Source organism: Onychostruthus taczanowskii, unplaced genomic scaffold (assembly GCF_017590055.1).
Source record: "Onychostruthus taczanowskii isolate IOZ18803 unplaced genomic scaffold, ASM1759005v1 scaffold1, whole genome shotgun sequence".
Lineage (NCBI taxonomy): Eukaryota > Metazoa > Chordata > Aves > Passeriformes > Passeridae > Onychostruthus > Onychostruthus taczanowskii.
Genome location: NW_024496525.1, coordinates 18708121 through 18729994, shown reverse-complemented (window position 1 = coordinate 18729994; position 21874 = coordinate 18708121). Strand labels below are relative to the sequence as shown.

At 42.0% G+C, this 21874-nt stretch overlaps 1 protein-coding gene across 3 annotated transcripts in view; it reads right to left on the bottom strand.

Moving 5' to 3' along the window:
* The window catches only part of ESRRB (estrogen related receptor beta), a 127072-nt gene extending 115317 nt beyond the window's left edge, over positions 1-11755 (bottom strand). For all 3 annotated transcript variants that reach the window (XM_041427608.1, XM_041427583.1, XM_041427599.1), the window contains exon 1: positions 11622-11755. Coding sequence is in view for 2 of the 3 variants with exons in the window: in XM_041427583.1 (XP_041283517.1) it covers positions 11622-11623 (2 nt within the window). In the remaining variant the exon portion in view is untranslated. The remainder of the gene's footprint in view (positions 1-11621) is intronic.
* Positions 11756-21874: the final 10119 nt, after the last annotated feature.

Below are 21874 nucleotides of genomic sequence, written 5' to 3'. Positions count from 1 at the left end.
GTGTAAACAGTGAGGAAGGAACTGGAAAACATGAGAGAACAAGGGAGAAAAAAAAATTAGAAAATTGTTTCAACTGTGTAACCATGAAAATTTCTATTGTAGTAGAAGGAATTTACCTGCACAACTGTCATCCCAGGAGTGAAAGAAAGCAAATTGAAGAGTACAAAAAGAATGGAATAACCCAAGAAGCTTTTCCACCTCTGACTGTTGTGATCTCACAACCTGGAATATTTGGTAAACTTAGGATATTTGTAGCTACTATCACAAAACGCACACCAACACCTCCCCACCAAATGAGTGGTATGTTACTGGTAAGAAACAGTTTTCCATGCTTGGAGGAGGTTTTAGGCTTCCCCTTTAAGGGACATTTAAGTATGGGACTATTTTTTCTTCCCTAATGATAGGAGAAGGAAGTGAAGGAGGTCAGAGTCCTATAGATCTCTGTGCACTCCCTATGGTCTAGTTTAGGAGACTTAAAAGGATTCAGATTAACTGGGGTGGCTTTGTTGATTACACACAGAGAGGAAAATGACCCCATGTGTAAGTGTTTCCAGGACAGCTGCTCCGTTGGTGAAACACTGCTGCATTCCAGAAATAAACTCCTACAGTCAAATTAGCAGCTCAAGTCCTCTCCACAGAAATGTGCCTTTACTAAAGTTGCAGCGTTTCCCAGATGAATGGGAAAGCAGCAGCATAGATTCCTGCTTAGCTCCACTTTTAAATAGAAAATGATACAAAAAGATGTTTGTACAATATCAAATCATTTTTCATAGTCACATAATTGCCCCACATTATTGATGGGCTCCAAAAAAAAATAAGTTTGGAATATTTCTGGGTGGGTTGAAAGAGCTAAACCTAGCATGGTTCCCCAACACTTCAGACCTGTCACAAGTTCTCCAGGTCTGAGGGCTTATCAGGATTTCAGTGTGAAAGATTTTGGGTTGATTCCCATGCACATCAGTACCTAGCAGTGCAAAGTACCGAAATATGCAAAAGATTACAATCTACATGTGAAGCAGGATAGGAAGCACTGCTGTCCCTTGCCTGGCCTCTTCTAGCTCCCAAAAAGTAATGCACAGCTGTCCTCTCACCACAGAGGTGAATTCTGGCCCATGAAAGTAAATGTGCTCAGAAGCCTGAAGTCATTTCACGTCTTACTGAAAACATACAGCGGCAAAATTACATGAGACTACATGAGCTTCCAAGCTTACATAGGTTTACAATTACAAATTTACAGATGGCAGCTTTGGTAAAGGCCCAAGAAATCTTGCGGGGGGAAAAAAACCCCACAGTTTTCAGCAAATAAGAGGGCACATCTTCAGTACTCTGGGCTCACAGGATAGGTGTTGTACAAGAAGCATGCTCCACCATATAACCACTGAGTGCAAGATGGTCCTTCCTCTTTCTCACACTGTACTCTCATCTTAAAAGCAAAATATCTTCTTCTCCAATTTCCTCCTCTGTCAGGTAAAACCTGGGAAGGGGTTCCCATGTGCTGCACTGCAGAAAGAAGTTATAGAGGGCATGTCATTCCCTCTCACTCACAGATGGGAAAGTGGAAGCCAGAAGCTATTGACAAATTACAAGTAACAAGTACCAGCAAGACAAGGGCCCTGCTGGCTGTTCTAAGGTAGTGACCATTTGCTTCAAGAAACCTTTGCCAGCTGATGATACAGCAATGCAAAGCTCCTCTGCCTCAACACGCCACCAAACCAAAAGCTATCAGGTGACTAAACCTTCTGCAGAACTCAGCATTATAGAGCAAAGGATGTGATACATGGAAACAAACTTCCAGGTGCTGTATAATGTGGCCTTGAACATAAACACCTGAAAGGGTCCTACAGCCCACTGCCTCTTTCCCTTTGAGCCTAACTTCTGCCCTGAAAATGTTACCTCAAGAACCATGCAGTCAGTGGGAAGGAACACAGTACCATACAGAAAGGGTAAATTCAGGAAGAATAGTTTCTGCTTAGCTCAGTCTTGCTCCATGGCTGCAATCTTCTCTTCACTGCCACTTTTAAATTGGTGTAGCTTTTCTATCCTAGGGACTTTAGCAGCTTTAGAAACACTTCCTATAGCAGGAGAAAAACATTCAGGGTAAGCAAGATTGGATATCCCAAAATGTAGATTCTACATATCTGTAAAAGAGTATCATGTAAACAACTAACTGCAAAAAGTGACAACACTGGATTCAGTTGCAAGAAAAGTTATTAGCAGAGCTACACCAGGTCAAGTTAAGATGTCACTTTGTCCCTCTGATATCAAACCTAATATTCTACCTCTGATATCAAACACTAACATGTGCTCAGGGAAAGACTATAAGAAAGGAGAGGTTTTCCCCTGTTCTTAACCTTGTTGGGCCTTTGCAGACCTCATAACCAGTATGCTGGCAGCCTGTGGCTTAGGCAGTTCTCTCTAGACCATAACATGTACTTGCCACTATTGAGTCCATATGTCCAATAAATGCCTTTATGGGGATATCTTTTTGAATCCATTCATAACTTGGTCACTGAATGGCACAGAAAAAAAACCCAAGGCTAATTTTATGTGATATGGTATTTTATTTGTTTTATTTAAAGCGCTTCTTTATAAAGAGAAAGACTACTCCCTCATTGAAAAAAGTAAGGAAAAAGACACATGTATGTAAATATACTGAGAACATGTAGCAGAGCTCTCTTCTTAGCTAAGAAAGTGGAAGTGATAATTTTGCAAAGCAAAGAATTAGACAAGTGTTACACAGGAAAATACAGGCCTATGCTCTTTTTGGTATGTCTGTATCAGCGAAGTCACCTGCACTCCCAAGAAGCCACACTTTCAGCAATATATTACCACAAATTCCTGTCTCAGTTGCCCTCATCTTTCCTCTAGCCACAGGACTTCCTGACTGACTCTACCCCTAGCAGTCTCTTGTTTTGAATCAAATTGGAAGCTCTTTCAGACAGAAGCTGTCTCATGGCTAAATGCAGCAGCCCCAGCTGTAGGGAATGTGTCATGATGCAAACAACAAGAGCAAAACAGAAGCAACATCCAAAGCTGCCAGTAGAACTCATCACTATAGTCTGAGAGCTAGTTAAGAAGAAGTAGAACAGTCACAGCATGAGATTTATTAAGTAGATAATAATTTTACATTACATAACATATGATGTTGCATACTATATTAAATTCATTATTTTGAGCCTTGAATGTTCAGCTACTGATCAAGTCCCAAAAGAAACATAATTATATATTCTATTATGCATTGGTGGTTATTAATACCATATCTTTTTTTTAAAAGAGCATAGCTGGCATTACTTTTTAGTTGTTCCCTGAAATCTTGTGGTATAGACACTTTCTTAAAAAAAACCTGCAATTTTTCTCATAATCTTGTTTCACATGGTTGAGACATAAAGTCAAACATCAAGTGCTGCAATAAAGTTGTTGGCAACATCAAAGAGGATGAAGTATAGGAATTATATATAGGGTAATTAAATGGCTCTGTATTTTATTTGCATATCTCTATATATAAGCTGGCCTGACTCAACAAAGAAGTGTTTCACAATAGCCTTTTGGCCCTCCTAGCTTTGTGCAAGGTTTTGCAATGTTCTCCAAGTGGCCCCAAGATTCTTGGTCTTCTGACCTTGCTATGGGAAGCTGCAGAGACCTGCCTGAGATTCCTCAAAACACAGCACATCCAAAAAGAGAAATGGTGCAAAGCCTGTTGAAGTACAAAGCAGAGACAAAAGGACATAGGGAGCATCATGAGCAATCTGCTCATTTATTTCTACAGGTGAGAGCCCAAAACTTGTAGTTACCAGCAGTGGTCCAGCTAACAGTGTGAGCCAGCCCAGTTCATCAACTGCTTGCTCAGAGCTGACATTCTGCAGTGCTGTGCTCCTTGAACAAGTTCTGTGCACCCACAGGGGAGGTGTAGCTGAGTAGCTGAAAGCACCGCTCCTCCAGCAGCCCCTGCAGCAGGTGGGTGTTTCTCCTTCTGCCCCCCTGAGGCCAGAAAATATACCTGACTTCTCAGGGCACGTTTGGTGCTTCAGTGCAAAGGAGGTGGGATGTTTCATCATCCACTTCCCATCAGCCCACACAAGTGGGCTGGCTCCTGGCTAGGAGGTGGCATTGGGATCGCAGCAAAAACAGCACTTGGACCACCCTGGTTCAACAAGTGGGTCAAGCAAGCCCAACTGAGTGGTAACTGCAAATTGACCAGAAAGGAGAAGGGAAGGAAAGGGATGGGAGAGATGGATATCCTGTGACATGACAGCCTGAAACATGGTAGAATCACACAACAGTTTGGTTTGGAAAGGACCTCAAAGATGATGGCCCTACTAATGCTTCAGACCAAGACACTGCCAGCAAAGACTCAGCATGGCATTTCACTAGCTACCATTTGCAGCCAGTCTCCATTAAGCACTATAAAATACAAACATGTTCTGAGCTACCTCTGCTCACCCACCTCTCCCTGGGAGCAGACAGACAAGTGGCAAACTCAACATGTCTGGCATGGGTTTTTTCTGGAATGAGTTAGCAACAGTGCAGTTCTTCCTTTGCACTATCCTAGGTAAACAGAGGTTGTTGCTGGTACAAAGTGCCTCAAAGTGGCAGGAACAGCATTATCACTTCAGTGCTGTTTCCTGAAGGATCAATAAGCCAAGACAATCAATTCTTCTGGCTAGTCCTTATTCCCCAGGAGAAGCTGTGACTCTCATCCCCCATCATTTAACTCTTCACAAACATAGCAGCAGCCCCATTAATTCTGTCCTCCTTAAATATACATTTTCCAAACCCATGTGCCAGGAGAGATTACAGAGCTAGAACTGCTGTATCCAGGTCAACATGGTATTATGAAGAGGTATGGCCCATCACTTCAGCACAGTAGTAACATGTCTAGAAATACTTGGAGCACATAGAGGCATCCTCACAACTGATTTCTTTGTACAGGACAGAGAGCGCAAAGAAACTGTAGCTCTCTATCTCCAACTACTTCTCTGTGCAGGGAGTATAAGGCAGAGCACCAGCTGACACTCACTCATGCAGAAAGGGCTGCATAGGCAGTAGATGGCATGAGCAGTCATTACAGAGAGCCACAAGAGCAGAGCCTATCTAGAGCCACAGAAAAGTGAGGTTCAATCCTATGTAGCAAAAAAAGAGTAAGAAGGATGGGAAGAAAGCTCAGGAAGAATGGAAGAATCATGCAATTATCTGCAATGTGAAAAAGAGAATTGAGATTATGGGAGGCAAAACAGGACCATACTCAGAGCCTGAGGTAACACAAAGCATTTTGCTGAGATCATGCAATTCTTCACAGAAAATCAAGACTGGGGAAGCGGGAACCCAGTTAAGAGATGGGTAAAAGACATCTCATCAGTGAAGAGGCTCACCTTAACTGAACAGGGAGCCTGTTAGAGCTAGAATGGAAGAACAGCAGTGATGCAAACAGCTTGGTCTAAAGACTGGCATGAACGCGCTTAAAGCTGTACACAGCAGTTTCCACCTAAAAAGCAGTGGGACTTGAGATAGGCTCCTTGAATTTCTTTCTGAGCATTGGAGACTATGCTGATGCAAGTAATCTCTTCCTAGCCAATGCTGCACTCAGAAAATCCTTGTCTCCCTCTCCCATGCAAAGATAGCATTCACCAATATTTATAACTTGAGCATCACCACACGCTCAGTGCTACAGAGTGTAGATCAAAAAAAGTATCACTGAGAAAATCCTATTCACATGAGCTCTTCACCAATCTACTTGAGTTGACATCCCCAACAGGGAAAGGCTGGAACCCCCTATACCAGGCCATGGGGACCCGATCCAACAGGAAAGAATTTCTGATTTAAAGGGAAGAAGTAGAAAAAATCTGCCGGGGGGGGGGGGGGGGGGGGGGGGGAAGCCTAAGGATTAATAAAAAAGCAAACAAAAAGAAAGGCAAGCCTGGTGACAGACATACCCTCTTCTCACCCAGAAAGTTACCCTCTAGGTCCTGTGAGCTTTAGGGGGATGTGAATTAAATGCCTGTTTTAGTACATGGCTACCAGTCGTTTGTTCAGGCCTACTACAAAGAGGTGATCACAGAAGACTGGGGAAGAACTTGTGGAGTACATTTCCTGCTGATCCAGCAAACACAATTACTCAGAAAAAGAGAATCCATTCTGAGAGCAGCGTGAAACTCTTGTGAGCAGGATCATTCGCATCTCACATGGCTGAGGGAAAGGAAAGGGCAGCAACTCCTTAATGAATAAAAATAGCCACTTATGCTTCCTTCTCATATATGCTGGGTATATGCTCTCCAGTATCCAAACAGCAAGATTTAGTTGCAAGATTCATCCCTCCAAAAAAAGTAATTTCCCCTAAAGGTGCAGCACTTCTTGTAGATATTTTCAAGAGTGCTGGGACTTTAGAACTGTTGTTACTTTGAAGACATAATGTCAACTAAACTATGTGTTTTAAAGTTTTAGACCTGCAGTATTTCCTTCCTTGACATTTCTATACTACTATATTTTTTTTAAGTAGCTGTAGCATGCAAGAACACAGTAGCTTTCTTGGGAAAGTTGAAGAACACTTTTCAGTTTCCCAGTTCTTCATAAAATGTATATATGCCAGGCAAAGCCTCACTGAAATGCAGCCACCTTCAGGGTAAACAGAAGCAAGTCATTAATAAGAATCAGCATAGCACTGGAAAGAACAAAAAGAGGAGAAGGAAGTGTATTTTGCCTGAAAGGTCAGCAGGGAAAATATAAGTATAAACTGGCCACAGCAGAATAGTGCAGGAGAGGAAAAGATTGAGGCAAAAAAAAAAGGAAACTGTGACAGGAAAGAGAAGGCAGGAAAAAAAATGTTACACAATTTTCAGTTCAGCCACAGAAAGCTTTTGTTTCAAAGTGATCTGCTGTATATTCCAGTGATTAGAGGGAAAGAACACAATTAATATGTATTTCAAATGCATTTAATAAAGTACATTCTAGCTGATGGTGCTCTCCTCAGCAGGTCCAGGCACAGAGCACAAAGAGAAAGGGGCCTCAGGCATTCTCATCAGGTCGCAGTTTTAAATAATTTTAAAACTAGGGCAAGATGCCAAATCTTACCTCAAGGTGCTACATCCAGATAGACCTGTCAGTAAAAATGCCAAGTTTGGTGCATACAGGACGACCACTGATACACATGGCTCCAGACGAAAGAGTGACTTACTTTTTTAGCCAGGATTTACCACTTTTGGGCAATAAACCTGGAGCTTCATCTCAGCAAGGGTCACTAAGACTAACCTCAGACCTAGTGTATAGGACAACGCCTCTGAATGTTACTCGAGAAGTAAATTAGTCTTCTATTTCCTAGTTATGCCAAAATCAGAAAACCTTATTGGTGGCTAGTACAAAATGCATTAAAAAAACCTGCGACCAAACAAACCAAAACCCCTACCAAACAACAACAACAATAAAGTGAAGGGGGGCAACTCTTGTTCCCAACACAAACCCTGTTGTTTTCAACTATGCACCTATGTCAGTGATTCACAGTTTTTCCCACGGGCAAATCAGCCACGTGGGATTTATATAGGATTGTTCTTTGCAGGTCTTGGAGTTATTTTGATGGCAGTCACATATCATTTTCCAAACAGGGAAACTGAGGAACACAGAGATATGACTTGGCCACGTGTCAGAAAACAACAGGTTTCTATCCTCATTCCTTTCCAAGACCTCTTTTCAGAAAAGAGGCAGGATCATGGCACAGTCTTGATTTTGTGCAGTTCACCTGCTGCAGACAAATTTTCTGAGTCCTGGCTCGGAGCAGAAAAGCTTACTGCTGGCTAGTTCACAACACATGAGCCCTTGGCAAGTCCTGGGCTTGCTGCAGGCAGGCAGGCCTGATCTCTGCAGCAACAGCAAGCGCTGCTCAAGCTGCCCACGCATGTGTGATGAACTCATCACAAAGGCCATCAGGCATTAATTTGGTCAATCATTCCTGCCACAGCAAATACAGTTCTTCAACTAGACTATTTGATACAAGACTCCAGCTAAACTGAAGGACAGAAAAAATGCCTCAAAAGGTACCAGTCTACAGAGCAGAAACAGGACAATTTTGAAATTGACCCATCCATACTTTCTTTCTATTTTTTTTCTTTTTTAAAGAAAAGGTGACCCGAGAGTTAAGTAGAAACAAAAATAAAAAGCATTAAAAAATTAAATTGTGTCTTCCAGGCATTAATAATAAAAAGGCGACCCACCCTCCAATCCTTCTCATTTAGAGGAGTATTTATTTGGAGTTTCTGTTAGGCGGCTGCATGCACTGCATGCATCCTGCTTCACTGAAGAAGAGCCTTTTTGAAGCATCACTTGACTTTGTTTTAAATATCTTGCTACAGTTTCCATTTTAGCTCTGTGAGATGATTATTTTCTCTCAAACTGAAGTTATACAGCAGTTGAAAATGCTGATGGCTTAACTGGTTTCCTCTTTTTTTTCCCTCTCCACAGCAGCCCTGAGGGGTTTTAACTCTTTCTTGCAGCACTGAAATCCTGCTTTTGGAGTTCAATGTTTAACTCTCGCTGGGAGACTCATAAATATTCGGAGTCACTCTCTCCCTCTCTGTTTGATTAGGAAATGAGCCTTTAACTCAATGTAATCCCCAAGCCATTAACAAAAAAGCCCTCAACAGCTCCACTATTAGAATTTCACTCCTAGCCCACAGAGGATTGAATTAGATTAACATAACTACCCGCAATCTGAGTTTATTTTCTGTGCCAGATAGAAATGTGTCTTCAGGAAAGGAAAAGAAGAGAGCTGGAGAGCAAGCACAGCATAATGAAATGTAAAAATAGATGAGAAATAGATGGACAGATGTACAGGTAAAGCGATAAAAAAGGTAAGAGTGTGAGAAAGCCACACAGTCTTTAATAACTGGCTGCTGGCTTTGGGGGGTTTATACAGAAGGCCCCACAAAACACAGAATTGTTTCAGGCAGAGTATTTTTATTCTGCTTGTGTTTACTTCATATTCTCAGGGATTTAGAGTGAGGCACCTGAGCATGCTGTACTCCAGACACCTGTGCAGCAGATTTGGCACAGGTTTTATTTATAATTCCCAAGAGATGTCATACTCAGCTATGAAAGGAGAGGCGTGGAAAGAGAATCTGTATGTCAATCATTACTTTGCAGTCAAAGAAACAAATAAACTGGGATAAAACAAAAGATGTTTGTTGGGTTTTTTAAGGAATGAAAAAAACCACCATGCAATAGCATATGTACAGTAAGACAGTTCAGAGGTTGATAGGTGCTTAGTCCACAAAATGTGAATCATTAGTGAAGCAGAAACTAAATAACAAACCCTTTCTGCTACATAATACATTGGTCTTCCCTTTAACCACAGGTAACTCCTTCCCTCCAAATAAAAGCATTCCTATAAAGCATCGATCATTATCCCAAGGGACAGTAGGTGCTTGGTTTTTTTTTTTTTTCCAAAGCAGTAATAACAAGATATGGCAGGTAACAGGGCAAAATACTCACGTGTGGTTGAAAGGGAAGAACAAAGTCCAGCAATTATGTGGACACAACTATAGAATAGCCCAAATAAATTCTTAAGACTGAACCTTTTATAGCTTTATACTTGGAAAACTTTGATTTCTCAGATTTCTGTGAAAATGTATGGTAAATGAGGGCGGGGGAGGGGGGAGGGGGTTTTTGCAGTAATTTCCAATCATAGTCATGCTAATATTGGTTTTGTGTAGTGAAGAAAATAATTCAGGTTTTTTTTTTTCAGCAATGTCTCTTGGTTTTGAATTCTTAGTGGGACCTCAGACCAGCTATATGATGGATTCTTTGCTGGTTACAGAGTCAGCAATTTTAGTCCTTTAATGCTTTTCAGAAAAACCTGGTTCTTTTATCACAAAATAACATTGCATTATTACAGAGAAGCAATAAATGTAATATCACGGCAAAACAAACAGAAAAGGACTTAAATAATTTAAATATGTTCATTTTTAAGTAAAGCAAAAAGCTTTAATAATCAAAATGAAGCTTCATATGATGACAACGATCACAGTTTTATTTGTGAGAAAAAGGGTTCCTAGCAGGCAATGTGTTGTAATGATCTTTTGGGGCATTACTTGGGCATATTAATTCACCTGGTTTATCTAGATCCTCCTAAAAGCCTTCCTTATATCAGAATTCTAGCTGAATGATGGAGTGTTCATATAGATAGTTAAAAACTTAGAAAGCATTAATATGTACTCAATATTTTTTTATTCCTAGTACTTAAGCTAAATGCTCTATTAAAAAATGTACACTGAAGAAATGGAAAATAAAAAACTAAAGAAGAAGCCTATTTGTCACCCTTCTAAAGTCAATCCAATAAATTAATCTATCAATTATTCCTCAAAATCTGATGTTTTAATTGCGAGGCAGCTCTGGTTTTATTATTCTGTTTCTATTAGAAATTTTTTCCTACAAATTATTTTGAGTTCAGCTTCATTTTATTTGTTGTTACCTTCAAAAATGGTATATTTTGGGAATAAAAAAAGTTTTCTAGAACATATATGTAGTGAGATATTTATGCTAAAAACTTGACATACCAAAATTAAAATTGTAATATTAAGGTTTTGAGGGCTAGACACAACAAGGCTATTTTCCTGTGCTTAGAAATAAATATTAACCCTAAATTTTGCAAAAAGATGTAACACAAACCTCTGAAGCAAAAATATGAAACAAGAAAAACCTCTTCTATTTTGACAAAAACTATTACACTAAAAGCTATTAACAAAAAAAATCAGAGTCATTATTTTTCTCCCTATCTTCATACTTCTACTAAAAGCTATTAATAAAAAATTTTCTGACTAATTATTCTTCTCCCTCTCTTCAAATTTCTGTTAATAAAAATACTCCAAAATTATATAATTGTTCGAACATTTTACATCTTGGCCGCTTTAAAGCAAACACCTCGTTGGTGATGAGAGAGTAAGTTCCTTTTTTGTTTGTCACTGTGCCAACTTTGCAAAGTCTTGCACCCCTCTTTTGTCATTGAAGATTCTTCAGTTGCTTTGGGACTTTTAAAATTAAAGAAACATCAACTGCTTAATTCTAAATGCCTTTAGTAAAAGCAAAATTTCATTGCATGTGTCTGATAAGAAAAGATTTGATATGCAGCTGGGGGGGTATTGGGTTTTGGGTTTTTTAAGAGAGGGAAGGTTGTCACTTGGTTCTTTTAAGACAGGACTGCTAAAGTTCCCAGGTTTGCCTTTACCAGCATGGGATAAATAGCACCTGTCCTTGGTAAGCCCTTAAGCAGAGTTACGTTATACATTGACCTTTTTGGAATGCCAGCAAACCTGACTGTTTCTGTTCCCAAAACAAAACTGTTCCACTCAAACTTTCATTTACTTATTTCCAGAGGAAAAAGCCACACTCAAATAGTGAAACTGCCTGATTTCTACAAAGTTCTGAACCAACTCCTCTCCTTGTGGGTCGCATTGACCTTCCTTTGACAGAGTGAAAATCAAAAAAAATATTACCTTTAACTGTATCGAGATGCTGCCATAATTTTTAGACCAGATAAAAGGATTTGTGCAGAGCAATGCTTGGATTAAAAAAAAAAAAAAAAAAGAAGAAACAAAACACAAGCCCATAAACGAAATATAAGATAGAAGTTCACTACTTACATGCTGCAGGCTGAGAGATGAGGCTCGAGGCTGGAGTAGAATTTCCCTTGCCCTCAGGTGTTTCTAATTGCTGATTAAATATCTTTTGGTTCTGCCTGCACCAGCCGACAGTCCCCTCTGCGTCTCTGCCTCTCTTTGTGACTAGGACACAGTACTCCGAGTCCCAACCTATAAATAGATCCCAGCTCTGTGATTGATATAACAGGCAGCTGACAAAAAAAAAAAAAAAAAAAAAAAAAAAAAAAAAAAAAAAAAAAAAAAAAAAAAAAAAAAAAAAAAAAAAGAAAGAAAGAAAGAAATAACCAGGTCTTAAGCAAGGCAGCAAAAGCTGGGCTTTTAACTCTGCACTGTGCCCAGGGAGGAGTCCCCCACAGTCACCCGTGGGCATCAGAAAGAGAAAGTGCAAGGCAATTACTTTCCCAGCAGCATTACAGCAACTTGAGGCATGTAAAGTGAATGAACAAAATTCACTGCACAAAGAAGGAGAGGCAAAACACAACTAGCAGACTGCATCCAACTCTTTTGCAATTTAACAAAAATAAATTCCATCTTCAAAACAAGCTGGGAATTCTGACAAAATGAGAGAAGAGTTCAGAGCTGAGTTCTGTGGGTTGGTCCAGGCATGCTTGTATTTCTGCTGCAGAATAAACCAGTGGGAAGGTTGGCAATTTAACAGCTCGGCAGTCTACTTAGGGTCTCTGCCCACAAACACTATTTGATGAGGCTATTCCTGCAAATAAAACTGAGGGCAGTAATGGTACCTCCCTATTGACTCAGCAGAAGTTACTTAGCTCTCAAGGACCTGAACCCTCTTTTCTGCTTAAGTCCTTGGCTTCCAGGAGAAAGTGATGAGTTACAAATATCAACAAAGCTCTTACAGAGGCTGAGCTGGGAGCCCACCATCCGGAGAGTGACTTGAGAGATCACAAAAGCTGGTCTGGTCCTTTTTACCTGACACAGGGGGAATGGTCCTGGATTTTCCCATACTTAGTCCCTACAGATTCTCCTGTTAGAGCCACAGTCAGGCAAGGCCAGTGACATTTCCAGCAGGCAGCTGTTTCTCCAAGCCTTCCCCGGCTCATAGGTATTCATTATCTCCAGTAGAGCCTTAGTGACTAGGGAGCTTCATAACAAATGGCATCAAAGGCAAGGCAGCTAATGATGAAGACCATTGGAAGAGTGGGGAAGCAGAGGGAGAATAGTAGGCAGGGAGAGGCAAAACAGATTTCATGACACTGCTGTCTTTGGCTACATCTCCTACAATCAGCCCTAACACCACGTTCCCCTCTGCCAGAAAAAGTACTAGTGCAGACAGGGTACCGGACCCACCAGCCTTCTCTTCAACATATTGCAAGGCTTGCTTGAGCTGAGATGGTAAAGAAATGCTAAACTCAAAGAGCAGGATAAAATCCTCAGGCACCAAGCCCATGCTGAACTCCATGGTTCTTTGGCTCAGTGGCTAGGAGTACCTGAACTGTTTAAGCTAGTTTAGGCATGTCTACACCGCGCTGCAGCTGCTGCTGTTACTGGGGTAAAGAAAGTTAGTTCAACAAGAGGAGCTATCCCAAATCAAGGCAAGGACCCACCAGATCAGAGCCAAGGTCTCATTCAATTTAAGCTATTGATTATATAGGAAGATACAGTAATTTCCTCTCTTTTGGCCAAATCCTACTGCATGCTTAATTCATCTCATGTCAGTGCCCTTTGTGTCTAAGCTGGCAGGATTTAGTCAAGGAGTTTTACAAAAAACTACTGTGTTCGCTGGAGAGGGGTCTGATGAAGCACTGGGCAAAGACTCATGACGATTAGCCATTTTCCTCAGTGGAGCTACTGTCCTGTGTGAAGTCTGGCTTGTCACTTTGGCACAGCTGCATATCCCTCAGCTTTAAAAAACCAGAGATAACAATACTTAACACAGTGCTTTAAAGCACTTTGATATCTACAGATGAAGACCTACAAATGAAGAGGGAGAAAAGAGTATCTGACAGGCTGAGCTCCAGCATGGAAACACATCCTCAACTGCCTGCTGGCTTCTGGTCCTTCATCTAGTTGAATCGGATCTCAGATCAAAAAATTACCTGATAAACAATGAAAAATTTTATTTTTGCCCTCTGATTTGGGCTGGCTAGTACAAGATATTTTGGGCTTTAATACTGAGAGCTGTAAGACCTTTTACACTACCCATTGCCATTAGAAAGAATTTTAGACACTCAGTACACAGAATAATCAGGCTGTGGCATGGCAGATGAAGGTCCCAAGACCTAAATCCAAAAGTCACTTTTGAAAAACTCTGCTATAACTGTCAGGTTGATCATTGCTGTTACATATTGCTGACATCTAAAGTTCTTCAAATACTACTCTATCAAGCTTTCTGTTGAATGGAAAAGCATCATCCTGTCCCCTTACTTTGTCATGGGCTAAACTGATGCTCTGGTGGGAATACCCATGGTGTAGTCTAAACCACAAGAACTTTTTTGGTACGTCTCAAGCAGGTAGCTAGGAAGTTCTGTTCAGTTCTTAGGTCCATGTCCAGTGTTATCTCTAGCATCCCATACCTACACAGCAGAAGTCCTGGGCCTAGACTAGTACCCCATTCTTCCACTTTCTGCTTGAAGGGTGAAGGGAGGAGGTCTTGACAGCATGCCACAGTTAAGTAGCATGAATGAACTTTGAATGGAGTCAGAACTCCTCCATCCTTCCTCTCTGCCTTTAGACAGCAGGATGCACGACTTAATTGCACCCCAGTGGGGTACCCAGCAATCCAGAGAAGATCTGCTTCAGATAAAACTTCAAACACGACTTTCCTACCCCCACTCCCAGCACCCTGGTGCATAAACAGCACTTAATTCCTGACTCCAGACTCAGGGCAAGGCAGGGAAAGAATCCAAGAGTGGAGGCCATAAGACTGAATGCCCACTCAAAACACTGCACAAAGAAAGCCAGAAGATTTCAAAAGCAGATACATTAAAAACAAAAAGAATTACAAAGATAAGCATTAGTGACTTGTAGACTCTAGAAAGGCTCACGTCTTTCCTTGAGTTACCCAAGTACAAGGTATTCTTGAGGTACCCTTTACCCATTGTAAAGTGCAAGTGCAGTATTTTCTGCTTGTTGCTTGCGAAGGTTTTTTTTTTTAAATGCTTCTTGCTAGGGCCACTTTGATCATGCATCTGTATTTCAGTCTCAGATCCTCAATTCTACAGTGTAGGTAAAATTTCAGTGCTTGTTTTCCTTCAGACACAGAGTTTAAGTCTTGCACATGTAAATCTCGGCAGAATTTCCTCAGCTGCATTCAAGTTATTATAGAGGAATGCAAAATATACTTCCCTTTTAAAGACAAAAACAAACAAAAATTCACAGATACCTTTTTTTTTTAGATAGGGCCAAAGCAAAAGCAGTTGAAGCTTGAAAATACTGGTCCAATCCATGTAATCTAGTTGCCTCCACCTGTACCTTAAACTATACCAACTATACAGATAATCTTTGTCCCTTCTCCTGAGTGCCTCAAATGCTGCAAATCTAATTTACGTGTTGTAAGTTTAGAACTCCGAGTCAGTGCTGCTTTTATATCAGGAAATGCAGGTATGAACACAAGTATTAAAAGACAAACTGAAAGTCAGATTTGCAGTTTCCAAGGCTAGCCACAGACTATGAAGAATAATTATAACACACAATAAAGTTTCTTCATCAGAGTCATGTTACTTTGAAAGAGCCTCACAAACCCAAAATTTCTAAACAGCTGTGTTAGTGCCCTGCTGGATTTAGTGAGGTGTGAATTGCACAGATTTCAAACAGGGACTACTTAACACCAAAAATATGTTCTAAAATTTTCTTTTTTTTTTTTTTTTACATAAAGGAAATTAATGTAAGAAAACCCAAACTAACAAACCTGTTCCAAGACTGAAAATTACAAGACAAGAATAAAAGATAAAATAATTAAAAAGTTTGAATAGCAACTCTCTTCTGTATGCTTGGCACATAGAGTATGACTCTTAGATCTAATAGGAAGTTAAATATACTACGCATTTTGATACAAAATAGTCTGAAAAACAGCAATTGCTCAAGAGGGAAATGCTGATATTATTGCAAGATTAGTAGTTTTTTAATTCCTCATTTAATTTTAATGCCATAAACTTCATAATGCTTCAATATTCTTTTTCTGTGCAACCAACAGCCATAGCAGGGAATTTTTCTTGCACACATTGAACACAAAGTTCATATGCTTGCACCCAGTTTTTTCATGCACTCTCCAGCATGGTTCATGCCATGCTGCCATGTCAAGTCTCTGTCATCAGCAGGGAAAGTCATAGTGCTCTAATACTCTTGTAAACTTTGCTCCTTCTTTAGTTCCTATATATTTTGTTATTTTTCAGGAATGTAAAAATGACTAAGATTTTAATGCAAGCCTCCTACCAGATTTAACCATTCCAGCTAAAGATGTTAGCACTGTCCAGCTGCTGGCCAGCTGGAGATTAGGATTCTAGCAGTTCTTTGGCAGAAGGGAGTATGCAAACTTTCTGAATAGACACAAGTAAAGCATGTCAGGCTGGAACTAGGGAACTTTCCTGCATTAGGCAGCACCCAAATATATTCTTTCATTTTTGGACCTGTGGGCAAAGAAAAGTTTTCACCTGGCACAGCTATTTGTAGAATTAGACTATGGAGAGGCACCACCTGTGGCTGCTCAAGCAGAGGTTATGCCATTGGCTTGAAGAAGAACAAGTGCAAGCACAGAAGAATGCTCCTCTCCCTCATTTTTCTGAGTCCACCAGTAATAACAATGCACTAATGAAAAATAGCTTGGCCTGAGCAACAAAACACATACCAGAGTGTGTTCACAAACTATCCAGAGCAAGCATTCAGTTCTACATGTACACACAGAAATAAAATCTGTAAGGATTTAACTAAAGCCTGCAAGCACCAGGACAATCATGTGCTGCACTACATTTAAATACACAACCTTTGTCAGTGTATCACACACACCATGATAATACAGTCTCTTCTACCCTTACCTTGCTTAGATCCATTCTAAGCTTTCACTCCTACTACACAGCCTTTGCCTAAAAGGGCTTCTGTGTTCACACCCATGAAAAAAAAAAAAAAAAACAGAATAAGAATTCTTGGATGTACTCCTGCCTAAATTATGCAACCACAATATTCACTCACTGGAAACCACCACCATCCTCTTCCAGCACAGGCTGCAATGCATTCCTCCAGCGCTGGGCTGTGCATTGCATCATTTGGGGCATGCACCTTCTGCACATTTTTTTTTTTTTTCCTGCAGATGCTTTGCAGAAACTCACCACTGTTGTTGTGCCACTTGCTCAGAACCTTGTTTAGCACCAGCAAGTCCACACCTGTGCTGGCAGGGCATTAGCTGTGCACTCAGACAAAGCTCAAAGCAGCCCAGCAGCCTACTACGGTCGGCTTCAGGCAGGAGATCCTGTTTCATGTTCCCAGTGACCTTGGCGTGGCGGGGAGAGAGAGGAAGCATGGTAACTGTCATAATGGAGCTGGTACCAATTCCAGTATCAGGATTAGGAGGACAAAGTGAGATTTAAGCCAGCTCTGGTGCCAGATCAAATAGAGACCAGGATGGCCAGAAACAGCTTCCCCCTTGGGTTTTTGTTTTGTTCTTAGTTCAGATTCCATCAGACAACTTCTACAAAACCCAAACAATTACATTATAACCACAGACAGGCCTAATGATGATGCCTGGCTCCAGATCTAAATTCCTTACAGCCAGACTGTTAGCTCAGCTCCCTTGAAAAAGCATCACCATCCTCCAAATTTGTGTGTCGGGGGGCTGTTCATGCTCTCTTCTCCTCTCCAGGGAAAGGCTCCACACTCTTTGTGTGTCTTTCTTGATTAAAAGGTAAATTTTAAAAAATAAGAATGATGGGAAATAACTGATGAAGTTCCTTGGAGGAAGAGGATATTCTGCTTCCAGACAGCCAGATGAGGAATAAGCTTTTCCAGGAGAAGCCCTCTCATGCAAGCTGAGGGGTTTCACCTGCCCCCATTCCCATTGAGGACATGCCAACAGGCTGGCACAACTCAACAGAGCTCTCAAAAGAAAGTGAGGTGCTGTGCGAATCCTGTAGCTTCTAAAGTGAGGAAAGACCTGCTCTGCTGGGGGATCCTACATGAGCCCACTCCAAAGCAACACCATGGATCTCAGTGCTGCCGGACCTCCCAGCCGCATTAACTGTGTCAGAAAGAGCCCTTACCTCTGCCCTGGGGCTGGGACTCCCACCAGTCCAAGGAGAAGGTGCAGCTCTGTCAAAATACTGTCAGCCAGGTGCCACTGAGCATGTCCACACAGGTGTCTGTGCCAGGTGCTGGCTGTGGGGTGGCTGCAGGGCAGCCTCAGTGAGGAGCGGCCAGGGCTAGCCCATGTCTGAAATGGCCAGCTCCAAATGGCTCCAACCCACCCACCACAGGGCACAGCTGAGCCCCTTGGACAAGATGGTGGTGGCCATAGGAAAACATGTTTAAGAAAGGGCAGAAAACACTGCACAGGCAGTGAGGAGTGAGAGAAGCCCCACAGGCACTCAGGTCAGAGCAGGAGGGGAGGAGGCACTGGAGGTGCTGAAGCAGACAGTGCCCCCATGCTCCTGCTGAGAGCACGGTGCAGCAGGTGGATATTTCCTGAAGGAACTGCAGCTCATAGCTGGCCAAGGTGAGCCCACCACAGTGTGCCACAATGGATAAAAGAAAGTCTGCTTCCTTCAGTAGCTCTCCCTCTGTACCCCAGACCTGGTCAAAGAAGTGCTCCTGACCAAGTGATCTCTGGGCGGTGTTGCTACGGCTTTTGTGTCAGGCTGGATACACCACAGGGACAGGTAGGAGAAGACAGGCAACCAAAAATAACCCTGAAGAGTCCTAGAAACTGTCTTGATATTATGGGAGAGCCTATTCTCCCACACAGATCACACCAAACCCCTACCTACAATTCCTGATGGGTAAGGAAGTGAAACAATTTTGTTTGGGAGGCACTTGAGGGCACACATGACTTCCACAGACACAGCAAAGTGCATGCAGATGCCTGCCTCAATTCCCTTGCTGGCAGTGAAATTCTGCCACCATAATACACTCCCTCACTGTGGGTAAATCAAACACAAAATGTCTGGCTAAGCATTACCCTGACAGAAATCTCCCTAGCACATAAAGGTACAATAAGGTTCCTTTGCACCTCTATGGAACAGGAATCTGCATTTCCAACTAAAGCCTTTTCAGCCATCTAAAACCACTTCTGAGCCCACTATATGGCTGCCAGGCCTTTGGCAGAGAGCTCTAAGCCCTTTTAAAATGTTGAACAGGTACAGACCCAGGTAGTATCCTTCTCTCCCTTGTATCTCTCTCTGTCTTTAAGGCTAACCATAGCAAGTTCTGCAGAACTTTGGCTCAGCTTCCTCTTAGCAGTAAGTGAGGTGGTTTTTCCCTCTTCACTTCAATTCTGTTGTAGTCTGCTTTGCCCCCTCATTTCATCACTGCAAGTCATTGTTCATCTCAGAGTTGCCAGTCACCTCTGAAACTCTTCCAACCTGGACCCTTCCTGCTCTGCAGCCTGGAGCACCTCAAAACTCAGAGCATTTCGTCTTTAAGAGAGTGGAGAGAGAGAAGGGGAAAATGGCAAGAGCCTTTTCTTTAAATGTAGTTACCCATATGTGCCAGAAAGAAGAGTTTCACAAAAAGATTTAGCATTCCTTTCCTCTACCCTCCAGGCAGCCAGAAACTCAGCTCCTCAGCATGGAGCTCATGCCACATGAGGAGCCAGGCTACAGCACACAGAGGGGACAAGCTGCAGGGGAAGTCAGTGCAGCTACAGAGCTTTACTGCTTGTAAAGCAGTCACTTAGGATTTGGTCTGAAGATGCTTTGTGCTGAGAGAATGTGAAGGGAGGGACACACACATGGGCCCAGCAGAGAGGTGGCAGTGCCAGAGGGTACCGGGACAAGATGCCAGGTGCTCAGACAAATGCACCACAGCTGTCCCCCCAGCCCAAAAGAGCCATGTGCTGCCAGCCAACAGAATGCAAGGCTGAGAAAGAGCCAAAACACCAACACTTTCTCTGTAGACAATCCTGGCATGCGTCACAGAGAGCATCCCCTTGTAATATCTCTGTGGCCGCCTTCCCCCTCCCCTCCCCTGCTGCCTCCTGGAAATGCCATGGGCCACTTCTGTGCACAAAGCTGTTCTGCAGTTCATCACAGGTATTCAGAGCTGCTGGAACCTGAGCTGGAGACCAGGTACAGCACAGTCCATAGCCAACTATACTGCCCTCCATACTCCCCTCCTCCTCCCCATCCCCACCTACCCCCTGTAAAAAGATGTCACATTCACCAAGGCTTAACAGTGAGAAGGGGGGAAAAAACATCTGTCAAATTCTTAACTTCAAGTGGATTTACCCAAAGCCCCTTGGAAACAGCTGCTTGAGGAAGGTTTCTGTGGAGCCCGTGTTCCAGATGCAGACATTTGGTTGCTCAGTCCCTTGCTGTCGCTTTAGCCTGTGCTCTTGCCACACCTGGACCTGTCCTCACCTGGAATAACCAGTCCCTTCCATCACTTCTGCCTAGGGCCCTGCTGCTGTTGGGAGGTGAGGCCCAGCTCCTCTGCTGTTCCCTCCCTTAAGGAATGTGTCACGGGCACAGCCTCACACACTCATCCACCGCCTTGTGTGACTGCCCACTGAGCACTGGGAGGAAGATCTAAAGCACTCAGAGCAGCTTCTTCCCTGACACATCGCGCGCCACACAACTGTCCTGTGCTTGCAACCTTGGGGAAAAAACCCCACTATGAAATCACAACCTTCCTTTATCCCCTCTGTGCAGCAATCAGCTTTGTGCCAGAAGTGCTGGATTCCGCCCCGTGCGTGCCTTCGAGCCTGGGCAGCAGTGTCACTTTGCAGCCAGGTGACAGGAACTCCAGGAGAAGTCCCATTTTTATGCCACACAGCAAATAAAGGTACATTAAAAAAACAAATCTATATAGGGCTATTTGAGCATGCTCCTAACAAGCTGGTTTGGATTTCAGCAGAAAGACAGCCTCATTCATTTGGACTTTATATCCAGAAGAGATCTAGGCTATATTAATTCAAATGCAAAGCACCATGAGATTGTATCTAGGCTGAGTTATCACTGAGTTAATATTCCTTAATATAGACAAGAACAGAACCTCTCTTTCTTGAATATATTTTGTGCCTTGCCATGAGATCCTGGGATTCATTTACCTGATGAAACCCCTTGGAAACTTGAAGGGCGGACTACCTTCTTCTCTTTGGAAGTCTGTTCTCCAAAGCTGTTGAGCTACATATGTGTCATTCTCCCAAAGAAATTTCTTTTTGCCACTTTTTGAGATGACAAAATTTACATTTTTAAATTTGTAAAAATGTGATGTTAGAAACCATATAGTCTGTTTTCATGTTTTCATGTCTCCTTAAGTTTTCAAAGAAAACAATTTATGTTTAGAAAAAAAAGTTAATTTATTTTTCATTTTCTCCCTGGTCATTAGGCAGAAAAAGAGACTTTAGAGGCATGTGGACTGCTCCTTGTAATCATGGCACATTTCATATTTCTTGATGGTATTAGCAAATTCCTCAAGAAAATATTTTCCTAAATTTCTGTGATTCTCTCACAATATTTAACAAAACACTCAAATTTTTTAAGAATTATTTTCAAGTCTTCTATGTAAACTACTGTTGTTCTGAGTTGTGGCAGTGACTTGGAGAAATAGAGTGTTACTCACTCTAGAAAAGCTTAATCAAAGAGCAAACAGGCAAACAAATCTTAATGCCCAAAGCCACGAGGAAGCAGTTCCTTGCCCTGAACTGCTCATTGATTCCCTCCTTCAAAGGTGATTTCTTCAGCCAGGTTCTCCGTAAGTGCAAACACTTATTCAGCTCCTTCTTTAGAATGTGTGAGACTGTGCAGAGAAACTGCATCTGCATTGCTACATTATGTTTGCAAAATGCTGCCTGTTACCTTTGCAAACATAGTTAAGTGAGTCACGGACAGCCTCAGTGGTCTACGTAATGGCAAAGTTGCAAACAAAAGCTCTTCATTACCTTTATTTAGTGTTCAGAGCAGGCAAAAGTAAGGAAGTTCACAGACAAAAATGTCATTACGGTTGTGCCCTGACAGAGATGGCTACACAGGTACTATTCATCTCTGAGACTTAATGTTTCCAGATGTCTCATAAATGATAATTTTTACTTCAACTAATTACAGACATGCTGTGGTGACTCCCCAGAC